The 23,756-nt window shown below is 43.1% G+C and overlaps 1 protein-coding gene across 1 annotated transcript in view; it reads left to right on the forward strand.

The window, feature by feature from the left end:
* Positions 1-23,756, forward strand: part of MAPK12 (mitogen-activated protein kinase 12) — a 37,435-nt gene that overhangs the window by 1,442 nt on the left and 12,237 nt on the right. The window contains exons 2-4 of the mRNA XM_081957222.1: positions 2,929-3,058; positions 14,195-14,253; positions 21,821-21,932. Coding sequence (XP_081813348.1) covers positions 2,929-3,058; positions 14,195-14,253; positions 21,821-21,932 — 301 coding nt within the window. The remainder of the gene's footprint in view (positions 1-2,928; positions 3,059-14,194; positions 14,254-21,820; positions 21,933-23,756) is intronic.

A 23,756-nucleotide genomic window follows, 5' to 3' on the forward strand; every position in this document is an offset into this window, starting at 1 on the left:
CATTCCGTTATTCTGAATATCTTGTTGGGAGTAATTAAAAACAAAAGCCAAATAAACAGAAAGCCAATTTTTCTCTTGGAAACCCAATTCCAATAATTTATAGCCAACATCTACCCAACCTAGGAGAATCTGATTTTAAAAAAAACAAATTGGACTTGTTTTTATGGATGGGAGACCATCAGGAGATTCTATAGCTGTAGGGTATACTGGGAAGTTGAAAAAGCAACTCGGGAAAAGGCAATTGAAAACTGCTTCTATATTACTGCCAAAAACACTATGAGGTGTGAATTACATCACATTACATCCTGTCCCTTCTTGATTTCCCTTCCCTTTTAATGCTTCATTCTATTATTTCCATCTATCAATTACTGTTTTTTTTCTCTTCTTTTGATGCCAGATCTCAAATGGAAATAGGAAAAAATGATGTTTTACTTCCTCTGGCATGTGCCCTGAGGATGGTTGGCAATTTGAATACATTGACAAAACTGTACTTCTGTGACCAGTTATAATTCTGACAGATTTTGGAAAATAAAATATTGGAATCTTGACTTCAATCTTGAATTACTCTGGAGCCTGCCCAGATTTTTCCTTTCGGGGTAGCCTTATTATCTGGCCAGGTGGATACATATCTGACTCATTTTGTGCAATTTATTCATTGGGTAAACTAAATGGAAGTGAATCTATGTGGAAAAAGGTATTCTGAATGGGATTAAAGGGGAAAAATATTTGGCTCCTTTAAACTTTCCAGTTTCCAGTATATATTCTAAATCAAAAGAAGTAAAATTGAGCAATGTGACGCAGTGTTGCGTAATAGCAAAAATTGAAAAGAGTCATTTTTGCAATATTGATAACATAAGGGAAAAATACAAAATACTAAGTTTAAACAATTAAAATGAGTAATTATGAAAAAAATGTGAAATTATCATTCCTGTAGTTATTGATACATTGGGCAGAATACCACACAGTATTCTGGAATAAATGGGTGCAAGTACTAAATATTACCTATATTTTACTGGATTTACCAACCCCTCCACCTTGCTGGACATATTATTTCTTGGGGTATAGAAATTGAATTTCTAAAGAACACTTGTCATAGATGTGATTCTTTTTATTCTTTATATATAGGCAGTCATTGCATCTCTTAATTCCTCTGGGCCAAATTCTGCTATGGACAAGAGCATTAGGCCCATCTAGTTGAATCTAAATAAGCAAAATTGAAGTAGCTACCTGCAGCTTCAGAAACCCATAATTTTCAATTTTTCCAAGTCCTATAAGCTACAAAGAGTCTTACCCTTCTGAAAATGTTTTCGAATTCCTTAAAAAACAGGCTACTATTGAGGTTGCGTGGACTCCTGCATGGTTATATCTGGTGCATTAGCTTCAGTCATGTGGATCAGAAGGTCCTGCTTACAGTCACTCACACCTTCTCATACCTGTTTGAATTAATGTGGTATACCTTACGTGGGACATCCTTGAAACCACCTTGGTAGCTTCAGCTGGTCCAGAACATAGTTTCAGTAGTGATGATAACATCTAGAGCTGTGATGGCAAACCTATGGCACAGGTGCCAGATGTGGCACGCAGAGCCCTCTCTGTGGGCATGCGCGCTGTCAGCAGTTGTTCTTCTGGTTTCTGACGTGCATATGCATTCCGACCGCCGGAGTGCCAGAATAGGCCCTTTTCTGGGCGCTTTTGGCCATTTTCCAGGCCATATTCAGGCTGTTTTTAGCACTGGCAAAAAAACAAAAAAATGGTCTGAAAATGGCCAAAAAAACCGGTTTGAAAACAGCCCGAAAAATGGCCCCCAAACTGTCCATAAACAGCCAAAAAACAGGTATATGTGCACCAGCCAGCTCCAGCGCGTGCGCATGCACACGCATTCCGATTTGAGCACTCAATTCCCAAAAGGTTTGCCATCACTGATCTAGAGTCTCTCATGTAACACATCTTTTGGGAAATGTTTCCTTCTCAAGTGCAAGTTTCCTTCTCAGTGCAAGTCGGGGTATTTACCGTTAATACCCTACATGGCTTCGGACCTGGATTTTCTCCCAGTGGCTTCTTCCTGTCCAATAAGACCCATATAAAGAATATCCCCAGCCCCCTAATATCATCCCCAGGAACCATGTTCCCTATGCTTTGGAACTCCTTCAAGTTTTAACTGCCTTAAATTCGATTGGCTTTTCAGAACACATCAAGAGCATGGCCCTGGAAGAGGATGGTGTAACCCCTCTTGTTATGTTTGGTTGTTCCTCAGGTGTTTAGTTATTGTAGAGGTGAATCTAAGTCACTTCAACCTTTTGGATTGGAGTGGCATATGACCCCCTGTAAAGAATACATTATGTTGTTGTTCTATCTTACACACACACATACACAGCTCTCTCTCTCTCACTTCTCTCTCTCTGACATGGAACATGATCTTAAGTAATTACACTCTGCTGAGGTGAGTTCTTAATTCTTTGATAAAGTATCTCTTTCTCATGCAGAAGTTCTCTGGCTCCTCTTGAAAGGAGGTGATGGAAGGTGATTGAAAAGAGGTGTCAGTGCCAATTAGAGAAACGATACTACTTGAGCAGGTTTCTTGTTACAATACACCTCTCACGCTGATAAACTTATAAATAAGCAGACTAGTTTATTATTAAGGAAGAAGCATGTAGTTACTGTGTTGGTGGCGCTAGGAGTGAGCCTCCAGTCAGTGAAGAATTTTCCCAAGATAAGCAGACTTCTTGCCACACTTAGAAGGAGAACAGGGCAGAGGTAACCTCATTTGAACAACCATCCTTATTCATTCATAGACACCCTTGTAGAACAATTAAAGATAGGAGCTGAATCTTTCCACCTTAGATGATTAATACAGTAGCTATTTTGGCTTGACAGGTCCACATGTCTTCTCTATTTACATCTAATTCAACTCTTCCTGTCTCTGTTAAGTTCAGCTATTGACCAGAAAAGTGGAAGCAAGGTGGCTATCAAGAAGTTGTACCGCCCATTTCAATCAGAGCTTTTTGCCAAAAGAGCCTATCGGGAACTGCGTCTTCTGAAGCACATGAAGCATGAAAATGTGAGTACTTGCTCTAACGAACTTTTTGTTCCACAGTCCTTGCGCACTCTGATTTAGCAGCCTAGCAGGAACTAGTTCACATGGTCTAACATGGATCTATTCTAGATTATCTGACTCGTTGTTCCTTTTTTACTATTCTAAATGAGTAAGTTTTGCAAAACCTTTCATTCCTCCACTTATTCCTCATCAACTTATTAGTAGCAGGTAAGATGCAGAAGCCTAGTTGGACAAGCACTGCTTAACAACTCTAGTTTAGCCCCTCATAAATAAACTTCTTTTTTCTCAATAGGGGTGGAGGTAGCATCCATGCATGGGTTGACATTATCCGCCGTCTGATTGGACTGAGTCTGATTAGTTAAGACACACCCTTTGTTGCTAGCCTTACCCAGCTTTTCGACTCAGTCCACTTCAAGGACGGTTGTGTTATTGCTTATCTTTTGAGCTAATTGGTATTCTATCTCATAAATTATAATAATAATAATTATTATTATAAAATAATAAAATAATTTCATAAATTATTGGCATTTGTTCCAACCTTGTGCCAGGACTAGACTAGACTTTAGTCTGAGCTGTCATCTGGGCTGGAGCATGAGGGCCTGGGCCCATAGCTTGCCCTGTGGGCCATCTGCTTGCCCAGAGCCTCTGTCAAGGTGGGAGAGAGCGCAGCGCTCTTGGGAAGGGCACTATAGGTGCCTCGGATCCCCGCTTATCTCCATTGGCAAAGATCAGCTGCGGCTCTCTTCAGTGAATTAACTGACAGCTCCGGAGTGTTTGAGGCTTTTGAAGTGCCGTGCAGCTCGCAGCGACGTCAGCGTTGCTTTGTGGTCGCCGAGGCTTCCCGACCTATGAGGAGCGAGAGGAGAGAGAGGCACGGCTGTCAGATCGTCGCTGCATCGACTTGGAGGCATCGGTCGTAGTTTGAGACAAGCGGCTGTTAAATTGCTGCCGCGCCACCCATAAGCCGGCCGGATTGTCTGCTGAGGGAGTAGAGCTGTGCAGCTGCCTGAGCCGGCCCTTTGACTCGGCTGAGTCAGGCCTCTTTAGCAGCGTTCTTGGACAGCTTTGAGAGGCACAGAAGCAGCGCGCGACGGCGATCGTGCTGAGAGGGAGGGTGTGCGCTAAAATTTGCCCAGGCCTCTTTTCTAGCCGCACTCTGCCCCAAGGACGATCATACGAAGTGCGGGCCTCTAATTGCGGTTTTAAAAAGGTGCGAAACACCATTTTGACTCTCAACCACCATTTTAAGATGGCAGACGCATCGGCTGCTGTCCCGACTGCTGAGGGGGCTGTGAGCTAGGGGCTTCTAATCACGGTGGAGGCTTCCACCCCCCCGGCCTGGGTCTGATCCCAAGGGGCATAAGAGCTCTGACAAGGTCAAGGCCCATTCTAAAGGCAAAAAGACTTCTAAATCAGCCTCTCGGCCTGACACAGGTAGTGATAAGACACCTGAGCAAAAAAGCTCCAAGGCCGCTTCTCGTAGGCATTTCTTTTCGTCCTCAAAAGGCGATCAGGTGTCACAGGCAGCAGCAGTAAATCTGTCCAGCCCTCTCCTGTTCGTTTGGAACACACCCCTGGTCCTTTCAGCCCTCTTTTTCAAATAAACACTTCTGGTCTGTGGGGGTCAGGCTCTGACTTGCAAGGACAACTGTTGCATGATGTGTAGTTTGGGACTGTGGTCAACAGGCCTGCTGAGGCTACGTTCACTCCGACAACTGCAGGGCTCCGCCCGGACCTGACAGAGCCTTCCCTGACAGTGCCCAATGTACAGGAAGCCATAGCCTCCGCCAATGCCCAGGGCATAGCTGCAGGTCTCCAACAGGGTGTTGGGACAACACCACCAGCGTCTCTGATGGCTAACACGCCAGCGCCTCCTGTGGCTAACTCTACTACATTGCCGGTTCCAGTAGTCCAGAGGCCCTTGTCACAGGCTAGATCTCATCGTAGCCAGTCTCCTGTCTCTTGAGGATGGGAAGATTAAGGATGTGGAGTTTTCTGGGGATGAGGAGGCCATCCCAGAAAAACCATCTTTCTCGGGCCTGTTCCAGCAAGCCCACTTCAAAACATTGCTGACCAAGGCCAAGCCTTCGGCCACTTTTGCGAAACTGCCAGCCACTCTTGTGCCCGCGATTGCTTCTACTTCGGTGGATTCATTCTTTACTGAACAGGCTGTGGAGATGGACACTGTGCCAGCCCCAAAATTACTTCTGGACGTGGTGCAGCGCCAGTGGGTGTGTCCAACATCTGGGCCTACTCCATCATCCACCGATAAGAAATTCTACAACGTGATCTATGACTTAGGGCTGCTTCTCCAGGTCCTGACGATCGACGTTCCGGTCGCAGTACTCCACTCGACGACCACGGTGCCCGGCTCCCAGGAGGAGGTCCTCAAGCCAGAGGACAAAAGGACCGACCTCACGATACAGCACGGACATCAAGCAGCAGCTTGGGCGATTCGAGCTTCAACTTCTACATCCTTCTTCTCCCACTCTTGCCTTTTTTGGCTCCAGCAGCTTCAGCAAAAGATCCCAGCAGCTGATTTGAGGGCCCATCAGGACCTAAATCAGATTGTAGCTGCGTTCTAATTCACAGCGGACGCCACACTTAATGCCACTCGTTTTGCTTCTAGGGCCATGGCCTCCTCAGTCGCCTCCTGCCGCCTGTTGTGGCTACGCCAATGGCAGGTAGACACGAGGCATAAGTGGCGGCTAGCGTCTGCTCCTTATAAAGGGGGGTCCCTGTTTGGGGAGGCTCTAGAGCCACCTCTTATTGAAGACAAGGATAAACAAAAAAAATTGAGATCAGCATCCAGAAAAGGGGCTTCCCGCTCTACGCCATATGCTAGGAGGCAGTCCTTTCGGGCACAGGACTACAGTACTTCCTTTCGAGGCCATGATTATGGATCCTCTGGCTACAGGGCCCAGGGGGGGTATCGCCAAAGGCAGCGCCAGCAGTCCTTTCGATACCAAAGGGGTAACCAGGCCAAGAGGCCCTTTCGAGGGGGGGGGCGGAGGTCGTAATTCCCGAAAGCCTTAATTTCCAGGGGGTACCCATTCCCATTGGTGGGTGCCTACAATATTTCGCAGACCAATGGGACGAAATTACCTCCGATGCCTGGGTGCAAAGGACCATCAGATCTGGTTTAGGTCTAGAATTCCCCGAGTTTCTTTATTCATTGCCCGATGTCCCGTAATCCAGATAAGCAAGCCCTCGTGAATTCGGCTATATAACATCTCCTGGACATTAGGGCTGTTCAATCAGTTCCTCACGATCAATTACATCAGGGGTTTTATTCTATTCTTTTTGTTATCCCTAAAGCCTCGGGGGGGGGGGTGTTGGAGAGCAATTCTAGACTTGAAACGGCTGACCCAGCATTTAAGCTACCACTGGTTTAAAATTCACTCGATGCATTCCATTCTTGCAGGGGTGCGGGATGGTGATTTCCTTGCGTCAATTAACTTGACGGAGGCTTACCTGCACATTCCAATTCTGAGCACCTTAAATTTCTCAGATTCTGTTATGGGAGGTAGCATTATCAGTATAAGGCCTTACCATTCGGCCTTTCATCTGCCCCCCGGGCATTCACCAAGGTGTTGGCAGTGTTGGCAGCAAATCTGAGGCTCCTGCCTGTGCATGTCCAATGCTACCTTAATGACATGTTGTTGCAATCCATGTCACTAGGGCAATGCAAGACCTTAAGACAACTATACACATCTTAGAGAGTCATGGATTCTCTATAAATAGGAACAAAAGCCATCTCGAACCCTCCACTAGGATCTTACACCTAGGGGTGTGGATTGATTCGATCTCTGGGCAGGTCTTCCTGTCGGGTGATAGGCAAGCGAGGATTAAACAGATGGTTGGGGAGGTTTTGAGTCACCATAGGGTCTCCCTAGCCACTTTATCCCATTTGCTGGGGAAACTAGTGTCAGCTATTAACATCATGTCTTGGGCATGCCTACACACTAGGGATCTTCAGTGGTTTCTCTTACCCTTCCAGAAGGCTAGCAGGAATACATCACTGCTGAAGGTCACGGTTCCGGCGGATGTCCTCTGATCGCTCCGTTGGTGGAAGTCAACTGCCATAACCAAGGGCTGCCACTTCAGGGTGGTTCACAGGGTGACGGTCATCATGGACGCCAGCCTTTATGGCTGGGTGGCCCATCTGCAGGCGCAGATGGCCCAGGGACAATGGGACCAGGTGGACAGGGCTCACAACATAAACTGGTTGGAACTCAGAGCCATCCACCTCGCCCTTCAGAGGTTCCTCGACACCATAGCCGGACAGCATGTGCTGGTTTTGATGGACAACGTGGCTGCCAAAAGCGCATGTAAACCGTCAAGGTAGCACAAAGTCCAAGACTCTCATGAAAGAAGCCAAAGAACTGGGCCTCTGGGCGGAGAGGCACTTGGCTTCATTGACTGCAGAACACATCTCGGGGGTGGCAAATGTTCGGGCCGACTGGCTCAGCTGGGCCAAGGTGGACAATGCAGAGTGGCGACTCCATCTGCGCCTCTTCCAACAGATCTCGGTCTGCTTCGGCTCACCAGTTGTGGACCTTTTCACCACCCCAGACAACACACAGCTTCCCCGCTTTTATGCGACGTTCTGGACACGGGGTGGAGGGGACGGATGCTCTCCAGTGCCAATGGCCCCCAGGGCTTCTTTACGTCATTCCCCCGCTATCCCTGATTTCTCGGGTGTTGCGCAAGGTGATCACCAAGCGAACGGAGGTGATCCTGGTGGCTCCTCATTGGCCACGACGGCTGTGGTTTGCCGACCTTCAGACCTTGTCGGTGGACAGACCCTGGAGGATCCCTCAGGCCGCAAGGACCCTCAGCCAGGGGTCGCTGGAGCATCCGGACCCTCAATGGCTCCAGCTGATGGCCTGGCGCTTGAGCGGGACTCTCTGAGGAAAGACAATTTCTCCTCCAGGGTCATTGGCACGATCCAAGCCGCCAGGCGGCCTTCCACGGCATTCCCCAACTGCCTCTGTACCCCAGGTATTAGTGTTTCTCCAAGATGGACTGAAGAAAGGGTTATCACCCAATACGCTGAGACGGCAGGTAGCCGCTCTGGCCACGATTCTGACTTGGGAAGGGGGACAGCCTTTATCTCACCACCTGGTGGTAAGGAGGTTCCTAAAAGAGTCGGTAAACCTGAGACCACCCATGGTTCATCGCTATCCCACGTGGGATTTGTCAGCCCTAACGGGAGCCCCCTTTGAACCTATCGGCTGTGGAAATGCAGTTCCTTACGTGGAAGGTGGCCATCACCTCTGCCAGGAGGATCTCGGAGCTGCAGGCTCTGTCGGTGAGGGAGGATCTTTGCATCTTCCACAGCGACAGGTGGTGCTTCGGCTCAATCCTTCCTTTACGCCAAAGGTCTCCTCCTGGTTCCATAGGACGCAGGAAGTAGTTTTGTCCAATTTCTGCCCCTCACCTGCACACCCCTTAGAGAGATGGTGGCACAAGCTGGATGTGCGACCGGCCCTCAAGGTCTACATCAGTCGCACATCTAACTTTAGGAGATCGGAGGCATTGTTTGTCTCCTTTCAATCTGAGACCCTAGGTAGGAAGGTGACTGCCTCGACCATTGGCAGGTGGCTCTGCAGTTGCATAGCCAAGGCATACACTTCGCAACATCAGCCAATAACTGTAAGCGTAACAGTGCACTCTACAAGAAGCACTCTACTATGGCAGCCTGGGCCACCCAGACTTCTCTTGAGGAGATCTGCTGGGCAGCCACGTGGGCTTCACCTTCCCCCTTCATTACCAACTATAAGATTGATACATTTGCGTCTGCAGAGGCGGCATTTGGCCACAGGGTCTTACAAGCTGTTCATTCTACTGTACCTGTTCCAGATCAGTCTGGTTCCCTTCTGTAGGGACAATTGGGCTTGGGTGTGTCCCATGCATGGATGCTATCTCCACCCTTATTGAGAAAGGGCGTTGGTACTCACCTGATACACCTCTTCTAATAGGGTGGAGATAGCGTCCATCCCCTCCCTTCACTGACTGATCTGAGTTGTGTTCGGTATGTACTGTATGGTTATGTCTTCCATATTCTGAGTTACAAGCAGGGCTCTGCATTTACCGTGTTATTGTAAATACTGTGATTCACGTTTTCTGCATAAGGAGTTGGTTTACTAAACTGTTCGATGACACGTTGAGTCTGTCTAAGTTCTTCTTCGCCGAAAAGCTGGGTAAGGCTAGCAACAAAGTGCGTGTTTTAACTAACTTTAATCAGACTCAATCCAATCAGAAGGCGGACAATGTCAACCCGTGCATGGATGCTATCTACACCCTATTAGAAGAGGCGTATCAGGTAAGTACCTAAGTACCAATGCCCTTTTTCCAAGTGTGGCCATGAGAATGCTATTTCATTTTTATTTAGCGTTACCTTTGACTCCAAATCTGGGATAAGTTTAACAGAACAATCCCAAATAAAAGTCATCAGTAAAATTATCTACGGAGGCAACACATTTTTTGTGTTTCTGACTCCTAAAAGTTGCTATTCTTCCATCTTTAACCTCTTTCAGCCTTAAAGTACACTTGTAAAGGGATCACTCAGTCTGCAAAAGCTTATTGAACATTATTGAAAAAAATCAGCAGTCAGAATTGGTTAAATGAATAACAATTAAGATCTATCTATAATTAAAGTCTATTTAGTTAAAATTGGAACAGAAAATGACACTTATCTCATAGTCCTGGTAATAAAGGAAAAGAGCAGGTGGGTGAAAATGCTAACCATAGTTTAATATGTAGCTTAATATTGCAGAATGCCAAATTTAAAAAAATCTTAATGATTAAGTGAGAATTGTTGTACAGCCTAATGAACAAATGGCGCCAGTTTGATATTTTGTTCACCGAGCCTTTTGGCTGAATGGTATTGTGTATTTCCATGCTATTGCTATTTCAAATGCCTGGAATTCTATAGGAACTGTGACTTTAAATGCAGTTTTAGAAATGTTGTTGATTTTTTTTTTAATTATAACTGATTTTTAATATATTGGTACTTCAAAGTCTTAATTATTTTTGTGATTTGGAATTACAGCATTAAAAAATGGTAGGTAGATAGGTAAAGATGATGATAGATAGATGATAGATAGATAGATAGATAGATAGATAGATAGATAGATAGATAGATGATAGATAGATGGATGATAGTATATTTAAATGTGTATAATTTAAATAGTTTACTATCATATCTGAACAATCATACTTTGTGCAGAATGCCTGTTCTCCTTTTTTGAAAGCTAGAGACCAAAGGATTTTGTTATACCAGTTGATACTTCCATGTTTTTTTGACAGGAATAATTTTCAGTCCAATTAAACATTATATGTTTTGTCTAGTAATTATCAGTACTGATTGTCAATCTGGGGGTTGAGGAAGAGAATGCTGTCTTGTTGCTAGTTGCAAATATCCCATTTCACTCAAGCCCATAACAGCCTCTCCTGTTTCAGAGTTTCTGTTTTAGCATTCATTTTAGCATGGAGCAAACAGAATATATTTTGAATCCATTTATTACTCTTTTTCAGCACTAATCATCTTCTATTTTTTCTGCCAAGCAAGTAAATTAGTAGGTAAGAATCAGGCAGGTTTGTGGTTTCATGCAAGTTAATTTGGTCAAGGTTTTCTTGATGGGATGCAGTAAATCAAGGCTCAGCGCTTTTATTGGCTCCTTGCTTTGTCATTTTTTAGATGAATGCTTGTGGGTCATGAATTTTCATGATAATATATGAGATAATTACAGGCTTGTAATATTTTATCTATTCATTAAATATTTAGGGGAGAGGTATCTATGTATGCTCTGTTGCTAAACCAAATCTAAAATGGGTAGAAACCTTTTAGTGGTGAAGGATCATAGTTAATCTTTTTGGATGAATGATGTTTACAAGGGCATTACATCTTCCATGTGAACAAAACTTAGGTGGCGGCAATACAGTGAGAGGCTTTATCTTTTTAATTGTGATAAATCTTTAAGATTATTTTCTTCTGTTGCCTACCTCTGGGCACTGCGGGTCGGTCCTTAGGTGTTTCCAGGGTGGCTCCGCAGGGCAGATCTAAGCACCCTGAGGGCTGGATTCAGGCCTTGAGTTTGACACCCTTGCCCTACAGCAAAACAAACCCTGAATTCACTAATTATTTGTTTGTCATATTTAAGAACTGTCCATTTCCTTCACAAAAATATTATGTGAAGGGTACGATAAAGTATTCAAAACATATAAAACAATGCGTAAAATTTAAAACCGGCAAGGGATGTTACAAATTTATTAAAAGTTGGGGGGGGGGGGCTTTAAGGGCACCAACCCTCCATTTCATTGGGGCAAGAAAAGATTCAGAGCTGTGTTTTTAACACCTTTATGGAAGGCCAAGAGAGTGGGGACCCGCCTCACCTCTGGGAGGGTAGGTAGGCTTCCACAGAGGGGGTAAAGACAGAGAAAGCTCTCTTTATGTACCCCACCAGCAGTGGTGGGTTTCTACCGGATCGCACCGGATCGCGCGATCCGGTTGAAGAATGAACCCGGAAGTAATTTCCTGCCCCTCCCCCTTGGCGTTTTTTGCATCGGGGCTGACTCCCCGCCGCCACTGCTGTTCCTTGTCTTCTGGCCGCGGCCCCACGTCGTGGAAAACATAGGCGCAATTACAGCCCGGAGCAGGAGCAAAGCCCCTTTTCCAACTGGCCTTTCCTCGCTTGGAGGGCTTTGGAGGGAAGCGTCTGCATAAGCCCGGCCGAGTGACAACAAGTTCCCACCGTTACGAAGCCTCGGAGGCTGTAATTTTCTGAGCTGTGCGCGCGTGCCTGTTTTCCACGGCGTGGAGCAGCGGCGAGATTCTGCGTGGCCGGCAATGACTCAGGATGCCATCCGGGAAGACGAGGAACGCGAGGGGGGACCATTGACGGCCTCCGTAATCATCGCTCGCCTCGCAGAGCCTCGCTGCTGCTCCACGCCGTGGAAAACAGGCGCGCGCGCACAGCTCAGAAAATTACAGCCTCCGAGGCTTCGTAACGGTGGGAACTTGTTGTCACTTGCCCGGGCTTTTGCAGACGCTTCCCTCCGAAGCGTTCTGAGGGAGGAAGGGCCAGTTGGGAAAGGGGCTTTGCTCCTGCTCCGGGCTGTAATTGCGCCTATGTTTTCCACGGCGTGGAGCAGCGGCAAGGCTCTGCGCAGCCAGCGATGATTCCGGGGGCCATCCGGGAAGATGAGGAACATGAGGGGGGACCCTGCCCCCCACTGATGGCCTCCGGAATCATCGCTGGCCGCGCAGAGCCTTGCCGCTGCTCCACGCCGTGGAAAACGTAGGCGTAATTACAGCCCGGAGCAGGAGCAAAGCCCCTTTCCCAACTGGCCCTTCCTCCCTCAGAACGCTTCGGAGGGAAGCGTCTGCAAAAGCCCGGGCAAGTGACAAGTTCCCGCCGTTATGAAGTCTCGGAGGCTGTAATTTTCTGAGCTGTGCGCGCGCGCCTGTTTTCCACGGCGTGGAGCAGCAGCGAGGCTCTGCGAGGCGAGCGATGATTGCGGAGGCCGTCAACGGTCCCCCCTCACGTTCCTCGTCTTCCCGGATGGCATTTGGAGTGATTGCCGGCCACACAAACCTCGCTGCTGCTCCACGCCGTGGAAAACAGGCGCGCACGCACAGCTCAGAAAATTACAGCCTCCGAGACTTCGTAACGGTGGGAACTTGTTGTCACTCGGCCGGGCTTATGCAGACGCTTCCCTCCAAAGCCCTCCAAGCGAGGAAAGGCCAGTTGGAAAAGGGGCTTTGCTCCTGCTCCGGGCTGGAGGCTTCCCTCCGAAGTCTTGGGATGTTCTGAGGAGCCCCCCAAGGAAAAACGCCGCTGCCAGGTAGTTAAAAGTACCTCTCTGATTCTGTCAGACTCTGTCAGTCTCTCTCTGATTCCCTCTCTCACTCCCTCTCTCTGTTCCTCTCTCTCTCTGTCTGTCTGTCTCACTCACACACACACACACACACTGTGGTCACCTTGTTGAGTGTTCCAATCACATTTGAAACACTCAACAACTGGCCTGCATTTATGGTATTTTGCAGCATTCTGCAGTCATAGGACCAAAATATATGGTTAAAAGCATATATTTTGGTCCTATGACTGCAGAATGCTGCAAAATACCATAAATGCAAGCCAGTTGTTGAGTGTTTCAAATGTGATTGGAACACTCAACAAGGTGACCACAGTGTGTGTGTGTGAGTGAGACAGACAGACAGACAGAGAGAGGAACAGAGAGAGGGAGTGAGGGAGGGAATCAGAGAGACTGACAGACACACACACACAGAGAGAGAGAGACAGAGAGGGGGAGGGAGGGAGAGAAAGATAGAGAGACACACACAGAGTGAGTGATTAAGTGAATGAGTGAGAGACAGACACACCCACATACACAGAGTGACAGAGAGAGAGGAAGGGAGGGGAGAGAGACAGGGAGAGACAGAGACAGACAGACAGACAGACACACACACACAGAGTGAGTGAGAGACAGACAGACACACACACACAGAGTGACAGAGATGGGGGAAGGAGGAGAGAGAGACAGAGATACAGAGAGAGAGACAGACAGATAGACACCCAGAGAAAATGACAGAGGGAGACAGTGAGGGAGAGAGGGAGAGAGAAACAAAGAAAAAGAAAAAAAGAAAGTGGGAGAGAGAGATGAAAGAAAGAAAGAAAAAGAACTTATGACCACAATTGAGCCCAAAATTTTGGTTGCTAAGCAAGAGCATCGTTAAGTGAGTTTCACCACATTTTCCAAGTTAGCCATGCCCACCTGGTCACATGACTGCCAAGCCACTCCCACCAGGTCACATGGCCGGCAAGCCACTCCCACAAAGGAGGCCACACCCACAGAGTAGGTTCCCAAAAAATTTGAAACCCACCACTGCCCACCAGTCACTCATTAACTGACGGGATCTGCAGCACATCTTTCCTGTGTGATCACGTGTATCAGGCTGATGTAATGGGATAAAGACAGTTCCATAGGTAACGTGGGCTCACGCAATGTAGGGCTTTAAAGATCATAATCAATACCTTGAACTGTACCTGGAAGTAGAGTGGCAATTAATGTTTCTCATGCAAATAATTGCAATGGCAGTATTTTCTTATTTGTGTTTCTTTTCTTCTATAGGTAATTGGGCTTTTAGATGTCTTCACACCAGATCCTTCACAGGATAAATTTAATGACTTGTAAGTGTATAATTTTGGGAAAAACTTTGGATTCTGTGTAATGATTTACACCAAAATAGATGCTGATCTCAAATTTATTTGTATTTATATTGATGGAATTGTTCCTTCTTGCACACCTGGGCATTTTATGGCTCACAGGTTCCAGTCTGGCACATGGCATTAGCATCAGTGGGAGGACAGGGCTTCAGCAGTGTCGGGGGGGGGGGCAGAGAGAATGTTGAAGGCAGAATATCTGTGTAGCACTTGCAAATGGTGGGGCATTGGTAGGGCAGCAGTGGCCCTTCACTGCATTCCCAGTTTCTCATGTGGGCTCTTGGGAAAATTAGTGGCCTACCCCTGTTCTTGGTTAAGCTTGCTTTGGAGTTAACTGGAACAGTTTGGAATCTGGTTCTTCATATTAGGATACATTAATTTATATGTCGGTGAGCATTGTCATGCTGCAAGAATCACGTGACTATACATAGAATAAAATGACATCTCAACCATCTATGATTTTACACACTATGAACTTAGAGATAGATTGTTACCTCCTTATAGCATTAAGTAGAAAATTTAATTCTGAAAGATCTTTCTAGTTTTAATGGTTAAGATTTTTCCAAATAAAGCCATAGGACGTTTAGACCATATCTGCCAAATAAAATGTAAGCCAGCACTTTAATGCTCGTTTTGTTTTCCAGTGGTGAAAATATTGCTGATGGAATTATTTAAAGTAGTATGTCTTATTCTAAAAGTAGTTCATTTATTTATTTCGTATTAAGCTCAAGACCCACCTATTCCAAGTAGCTGGCCTGGCTCAACTTTGATCTAACTATATCGCTCCTGACGGGTTTTTATTTGGGTATTTTAATTGCATTCAATTACTTAGGGGTTTCTAAACATTGTATTTTATTGTTTTTATTCATTAGCCGACCTCCTCCTTGTACATGTCTTGGTATATGTTTTGTAATATGTATGTCTTGTCTATATATTTATTTCATATGTTCTGTTGTACGCCGCCCCGAGTCCTTCGGGAGAGGGTGCGGCTAAGAAATAAATATTTATTATTATTATTATTATTATTATTATTATTATTATTATTATTATTATTATTATTATTAGTTAGGTTTATATGCTACCTTTTGTTTTGTCAGACTACTTAAATATCTCATTTTTTAAAAGCATGTTTATTATTTATAATTAGGTATTGGAAGATCTAATTATTTATTAAAAAGTAGATTGGTGTAGCCATTTAAAACCTAACATTGCTTTTTCGACTTGACAGTAGCCAGGTATTCAACTGTGACAGTAGCCACAGTTTCTGCTATATTCAATCGACATATAAAATGGCTGAGACTGATGGATGCTATAGTGTGCAACACGTACAAAAAATAGAAATATGTAATTTCTCCCACGCCATCTAGCCAGAGAAGTCTATGAAACTTTTATTAGTTACTTGGGTTTCTACAAATAATTGCTTCTATAAATAGTTTATTTTCCCCTCTTCTGCTTTAAATTAGTATTGCATTTTTGCACTTATTTGTCAGCTTTTAACCCTGCATTTAAAGTCCTGCATTTTCTTATTACATGTGAACACAGTAATATCTACCATACATGTATTAGTGTAAAAAGTTATTACTTAAACCATATTTTTGTCATTAGTTACTTACATTGTTGGAATAGCTTGCAAGCTATTCGGCAGCTTTGCAATATTCATAAGCTGTGGCACATTAGCCATAATAAAATCATGGAGGAAAGCACACATCAGTGTTTTCATTATTCAACAATTGTCATCACTCCAGGCCTGGTTCTTTGTTTATCCTGTTTTTGTTTTTATTTTAATCAGAAAGCTCTGCTTTTTCCCTTGCACTAAATGCTGTCCCCAGAAGCTGAAAAGTACCTGCTTTTTTCTGCTCCTTTTTATATGGTTTTTTTTTTGCAAATTTCACTGTTTCCCTTTGAATTTCAATAATTGAAAGGAGGGTATAATTGGACTACCTTAGACATATTTAAAGGTTTAAGTGGATTTCATTTAATTTAGTAGAACCTCTAATTAAGCATTAATGATGTTTTATTACTTCTGGCAAGCAAGATAATATTTCTCCATGTGCCAAAGCTTCTCACATATCTGTCCTGTTCCAAAGCCCCCAAGCCTTGGTCCTTCCAAGTAACTTAAATTGCAATCTTCAAAAAAGACCAATTGGAAGAGTCTTCATCATTTTATCAGTCTTGGGCCTCTCCTTTGATTGATTGATTATTTAAGACATTTATATAGCCAACACTCCAGAAGATAGGTTTAAGATACAGAAGGATCTTGAAAAAATTGAACATTGGGCACTATCTAATAAAATGAAATTCAATGGTGAAAAGAGTAAGGTTCTACATTTAGGCAACAAAAACGGAATGCACAGGTACAGTATAGGTGGTACCTTCCTCAATAGATTTAGTAACTGTGAGAGGGATCTTGGAGTCCTAGTGGACAACCATTTAAATATGAGCCAGCAGTGTGCAGCAGCTGCCAAAAAAGCCAACACAGTTCTAGGCTGCATAAACAGACGGATAGAATCAAAATCACGTGAAGTGTTAATACCACTTTATAATGCCTTGGTAAGGCCACACTTGGAATACTGCATTCAGTTTTGGTCACCACGATGTAGAAAAGATGTGTAGAAAGAGTGCAGAGAAGAGCAACAAAGATGATTAGGGGACTGGAGCCTAAAACATGAAGAACTGTTGCAGGAACCAGGTATGTCTAGTTTAATGAAAAGAAGGAATAGGGGAGACATGATAACAATGTTCCAATATCTCAGGGGTTGCCACAAGGCACCTGAGGGTAGAACAAGAAGCAATGGGTGGAAACTAATCAAGGAGAGAAGCAACTTAGAACTGAGGAGAAATTTCCTGACAGAACAATTAATCAGTGGAACAGCTTGCCTCCAGAAGTTGTGACTGCCCCAACACTGGAAGTCTTTAAGAAGATGTTGGATAGCCATTTGTCTGAAACGGCTTTCCTGCCTAGGCAGGGGTTGGACTAGAAGATCTCCAAGGTCCCTTCCAACTCTGCTATTTTATTATTATTGTATTATATGGTTACCCAATTCACACATGGTGACTCTGGGCAGTTTACAACATTAAAAATCCTATCGACAGGCAATGGGATAATCTCTCATTGACTTTCTTGATAGCAATATGGAAATGACTTACATTGTCTGCCTCTTAAGAAGTATCCGTTGTTGGACTTCCGGCGGATGCCACCAGGGCAATGGACGCTCCCTTTAGAGCGTCCGATCTACAGCTGATTGTTTCGCCGGGAATCGCGGACATCGGCGATTCCCAGGGGCGAAAATCCTCTGCCTCGGGCAAAGAGGCGGAGGAGAGCTTTTTCGGGCTGGGTTGAGCCCGTTTGGACCCTCCAGGAAGGAATTCCTGGAGGTAGAAGCGGTGCTCCCCAGGTGGCCCGAGAGGAAGCTCCAACAGCTGGATCCCCCTGCTTTGCAGGGCAAGCTCTGGAAGGCACGTCTCCGTTTACATTGTTGATTGGTGCTGAATTGTAACGGTCAGACTGAGACTGAAGCGGTGGCTGCAAGTATTTTTGGTTTTTTTTTTTCTGCTTTCTCTTATTATTCTACAGCTTTATAACAAAGACTTTCACTTTGGGGAAAAAAAACGGAGAACTTTTTCCTTTTAAAATGGCTACTTTTCTTTCTCTGCTTGTTCTCCTTAATTGACTCTTACTGAAACCTTATACAACAGTGCCATCTGGTGGTTGGAATTGAAAAAGAGGGGGAAAAAAAAGAAAAGAGGATTTTCCTTTTTTTTTTTTTTTTTGACTTGCTTGACGCCTTGGCAAGTTATGGCTGCACAGAGAGGTATCAAGCCCAAGGGCACCTCCTCTCCTTTACAACAATCTCAGCTGTCCTTGTTGGCACAACCTCAATCTCAATCCCAAAATCCACCACCTGCAGCAATTACCAATAAAGAAATATTGGAGACTTTGAACATTAAGTTTGGTGATATGGAGAAAAATATGTTGGATTTGAAACAACAAATGAGAAGCCAACAGGACCAAATGGATCAAATGAACCAAACTATGGAAGAGATGAGGGATCAGGCAGCTCGGGCTAATCAAGATATTAGAAATGATGTAGTTTCTGCCCTTTCTGGACTGGTTGTAAATTTGGAATTCCTGGATGATGCGGTTAAAGAGACTCAGAAGGATGTTGGAAAATTGGAATACCGGGCAGACAAGTTGGAAGAGAGGGCGGATAGAATTGAGCTTGAGCAGTTGCTATTCCAGTACAAGCAGTTAGAGGCTGTTCTGCGGGTAAGGGGTTTGCCAGAGGATAAAGACAGCGGGAAAGGAGAAGATTTGAGGGTGATTTGCGCGGAGGCTTTTGCCCCCCTTCTACAAGTGGATCCAAAAGAGATTCTCCAACAGATTGAGAAAGCCTACAGAGTTAACTCCTGGTATGCAAGACAGCGAAACTTGCCAAGAGATGTGGTGGTTCATCTGGAAAGGAGATACCTGCGTAATGAGATTGTACAGGCTGCATATCATCAGAGATGTACTGTGCGAGATCAGGAGGTGAAAGTTTTGAAAGAAATACCATTGAAAATGCTTAGGCTGCGTAAAGAGTTTAAATTTTTGACGGATGAGCTGAAGAAACGTAACCTGCAATTTAGATGGGAGTTGCCAATTGGCGTTACTTTGATTTACTCTGGGAAAAGATATCGATTGGATTCTACTCAGAAGGCCAGAGATTTTTATTCCAAGGTTCTGAATGCTGACGAGCCAGGATTGGAATCGGAAAAGACCCAGCCTGTTCAGCAAGAGCCAATAGAGATAGCAGCCTCGGCACTTGCGTCAGTTGATAAACAGCTTGTGGAGAGACTGGAAGAAGCAGTAGGCTTGGGATTGGAATTTAAAGAACAGAGAATTACTAGAGCAACGGCAAAGAAAATGGAGAAGACTATACAGTAAACTTTGAGTATCTCTGTTGATGTACCTACACAATCTGAAGCCGTGGGAGGAGCAAGGCCTAAGAGATTTCCTACTGATATGAGGGCTAGGCTTCAGAAGCTTCAAACTAAGCTTGACGATGGTCAGGCTGCGGACCTGGAATGTTAATGGACTCAATTCCCCACAAAAAAGAAGAAAGGTTTTCTATTATTTGAAACAGCATAAAAATGATGTAATTTGCCTGTAGATTTATGAAAGTTAAGGCTTTATGGATTAAAATATGGTGGATAATGCAGAAGAAGATTCTTAAAAGAAAAATTAAATTTGCTCCCCAATTTTTTCTATTGGGCATAGTACCTGACTGCACTGTTGCTGAAACTAAATTAATATTGTATATGATTACAGCAGCTAGACTGCTGGTAGCACAATATTGGAAGAAAGCAGAATTATGCTCTATAGAAGAATGGATACTTAAGGTAGCAAATCTTGCCGAAATGGATAAAATTTCTGTATATCTAAAAGATCACTCTTACGATAAGTATATTATAGATTGGTATCCCTGGATTGATTTTGTAAAATTAAGGTACGGTTCAAAGGAAGTGTCTATGGGATTTGGTTGAGAAATGTTTCATAAATATGTAGTAATGGTTTTGGAAAGGAGGTTATGATGGTTTTTTTTCCTTTTTTGTCTTTTTTGTATTATCCTGTTCTTATTCTGATATATGCATATTATTATTGGGATATTTGTTTTTCAGATTTGCTGGTAACTGTGCTTCTGTCTCTATCTGGGAAGTCAGGGGTTGGGTTAGGGAGGGTTAGGGTGGGGAAACGGGGGGGGTGGGGGGAGGGGGAGGGGAGGGAGAAAATGTTTAAAAAATTTTTTTGTTTTGTGTAAAACTTTTCAATAAAAAAAATAAAAATAAATAAAAATAAAAAAATAAAATAAGAAGTATCCGTTGTTGTCTATGGTTCTGTAGATCCCGATCCCAAGAATTAGGCCTGCTTTAAAAAAAATTAGGTCACTCAACATAAGCTAAACTCTGTAGTTCAGCTTAATGTCCTTATGCTTATGATCAACATTTTCCTGGAGAAAATCTATATGTTCACTAAGAGTCAACATTGAAGTGATGGCATCTTTCCCTGGTTTATACAGATATTGACCTTGCATATAAAAAACATGTCACAATGTAATATGATTGTTTTGGAATTTATTATGCTGTGTAATACACCACAGAAAAGCTACCATGTTTCTTGGTTTATGAAGCCTGATTAGTTTTAGTTTTGGATATTGCTGAACCACAGATCATAGTTAATTCCTGATTTGCTTTGATACTCTCCCCAAAATGTATATATTATTTGAAGGAAAGGAAGAAAACAAATCAGGCCTTGATTAATTTGCTTTTCTGCCTGGCTGGCTTCAATAAACTAACAACCTTCATCTGTTACTTTGCTTTATCTTTATTTTAATAACTTTAAAAAATGTATTAACTTTTTTAACCTTGTAGTACACTGTCCAAAGTCACTTGTTTGTGAGATAGGTGGCTATATAAATTGGTTCAATAAATAAATATTTTTTTAAAATCCTGACATAGACCAGGTTCATATATTTTATGTTGGAAATGTGGGCTGTAAGCACTGCTCTATCTGTGTATGTGTATGAGATTCTCAGTTGTCTCCACCCATCCTGATTTCTGGTTTGCCTTCTTGATAAATCTATTTCAGCTGAAGCAGCTGGATGACGGAGAAATCAAAAGAGTAGCTTTGGCAACCTGCATCATATAGCTCAGCCCAATTTTAGGTACTAATATAAAACTGTGCCAACTGCAGATAGTGTTATCAATCAACATTTATTGTTAAACCATTTTTGGTGTTCAGTTTAAAAAAAAGAACAGAAAGCCTTTATATAACATAATGCTTACTGGAAAATAAGATCAATTTTTACATGTTATTTTATAATCCAAAGTAAATTCTATCTTGCTCTCAACCTAGATAATGCATTGTAGAAAAGAGTTTTGTGCCACCAGTTCCCTAGAATTTTAAGAAAGGTTTCAAGGCACATCTTTTTACATTGGCCTTTTTATTATATAGATAATTCCTGACTTACAACCATTTGTTTAGTTACAACAGTTGGGGGGGGGGGGGAGTGACATGGCCATTTTTCACACTTGCAAACATTGCAGCATCTCATAGTCACCTAATTAAAATTTGATTGATTGGCAGCTGGCATGTATTTATGAGGGTTGCAGTGTCCTAGGGACATGTGCTCACCTTCTGCAACTTTCTGACAAGCAAAGTCAATGGGGAAGCCAGATTCATTTAACGACCATGTTACTCACTTAACAACTGCAGTGATTCACTTAACAATTGTGGCAAAATTCAGTTAGCAACTGTCTTACTTAGCAATTAAAAATTTGGGCTCAAGTTTCATTTTAAGTCGAGAACTACCTGTATTCCAATTTAATTTTCATATTTAAAGATAGATTTATTTGTGTTTTTTTTAAAATAACGTCCTGGTATCTTAATTGAAATATCCATAATCTGGCATGTCTTTATATGTTAAGTTGCTATACAATATTACACTTAGGCAATGTAATTTGGTTTAGTTCATGTTTAATTGCCTTTTCATTTTAGCTACCTTGTCATGCCATTTATGGGAACAGACTTAAGTAAAATAATGAAGCATGAGAAACTAACTGAAGATAGGATCCAGTTCCTGGTTTACCAGATGTTAAAGGGTCTAAAGGTTAGATCTTTCTCTTTTAATTGCTTGTTGGTTTTTGCCATCATTTTCTTGAGACACAATATATCCTTTCCTATGATAAGTAGTAGTTAAGGCATCATGCTAGAAACCAGGAGGCCGTGAGTTCTAGTCCTGCTTTAGGCACAATGCCAGCCAGGTAACTTTGGACCTGTTATTTTCAGTCCTGGCAAACAACTTCAGAAACCCCTTGCCACAAGAAAACTTCAAGAACGTGTGGAGGCAGCTTCTAATAATCAGACACAATTGAATGGAAGAAAAAATATATATAAGGAACCTCCTCATGCAAGTATCTAATCCACTTCATGGTGTGCTTCAGTGTGGTGTAAAATTACATATTCATTGACAGATGGAGTTTGAAATTAGAATGTGTTTTTACAAATCCTTACTCTGAAGGAATTTTGATTCTTATGTTACATTTTCATTGGTGAACTTTTCTCTTTATCAGGATTTGGATTTAAGTTCATAAACTTTGATTATTTGCACAAATCCCTTCTAACTTCTCTTAGTCCCAAATTTAATTAATTTGAAGGTAAGTGTGAAGATTGGGTTTAGTCCATTTACTTATGAACCATATTCATACTGTGCAGGAAAATGAGGAATCGTAGCAAATAAAAACTGCTTCATGACTTGTCTGAAGCTGGGGTTACGGTTTTGATCCTAAAATATCCCAAGTTCTATAAGCCTCCTTTAAAACATGTTATAAAATTGTTTTGAAGATCCTGACTTATTTGGCAGCAATCAAATCTCTTCTAAATTCCGAAGTAATGGTAAATTATATCTCCCTTTACTTGCTGAGGGAAGGAGAAAGGAAGGGAAGAATAGAGCAGGGATAGAGATGATGGATAGGGATAGAGTCGAATGGTGTGGAGAATGGAATGAGGATGGAATGGAAATTCATAGTCAGGTTTAGGCCTTGGCATTGTTGAATTTACTGCAAACCATGCAAGGAAAACAACAATGGCCTTTGATTACCTTGGGCCTCGTGTAGTGCTCTGGTTCTTTTAAGCCAGAAAGCCATCTCAGTTGCAATATGCAATCTGGCCCAGGTATAGGGAGAATGGAAAGGCCTAAATATTGTACTTGGTGTTTGCTGAGAAACAACACCTGGCTGTTGTTTCTTTAAACTGCCTGTTATGTCAACAAGAAATGAAAACAACCTTTTTGAAAAAGAAATGGACATTTGATGTTGTAGTACTGTCACAAGATTAAGAATGGTTTCATATATTTATTTGATTGATTTCCTACCTTTCCTTTACAAGTTTGAGGATACCGATAGAGAGCATTTATCCTTCCATAACAGTCCCGTGAGATATATTGAATTGCAAGAGTGATTCTAAATCACCCTGTTAGCTTTCATGGCTCAGACAGATCTTGAATCTGCCTCCCCAGTCCCTAGTCCATCACATTCATCACCCCATTACAGAATTTCCAGCAGAAATCATTGCTTTTCCCTGTTCCCTGTTAGCTTCTTACCTAAGAATATTTCCGTAATGATCCTTTCCTACTTGTAGGACTAATAATCCATTTCTTCTACACAAAATATACTGTGAATATGTTGTGCAAACGTAAGGATTCATGTTAAGGTTTCAAGAAGAAGAAAGCTAAGATTAAAATGGCTGAAGGCTCTAATTTGAGAATCCCATAGTGATGGCAATGCCATCTGTTGAAATGAAACAAGGATAGAAATAGAACCCAAGTAGAGCTGTGGTGTGCAAAAGCATCATCCAAGCTCTGTTCTGCAAATTCATTTTATCTGGAAGTTTAGTGCTTGCAGAGAAGAATGGCACACAATTGGTCTTGAGCCAT

The sequence above is a fragment of the Natrix helvetica genome, assembly GCF_964273705.1.
Source record: "Natrix helvetica genome assembly, chromosome: 6".
NCBI classification, from domain to species: Eukaryota; Metazoa; Chordata; class Lepidosauria; order Squamata; family Natricidae; genus Natrix; species Natrix helvetica.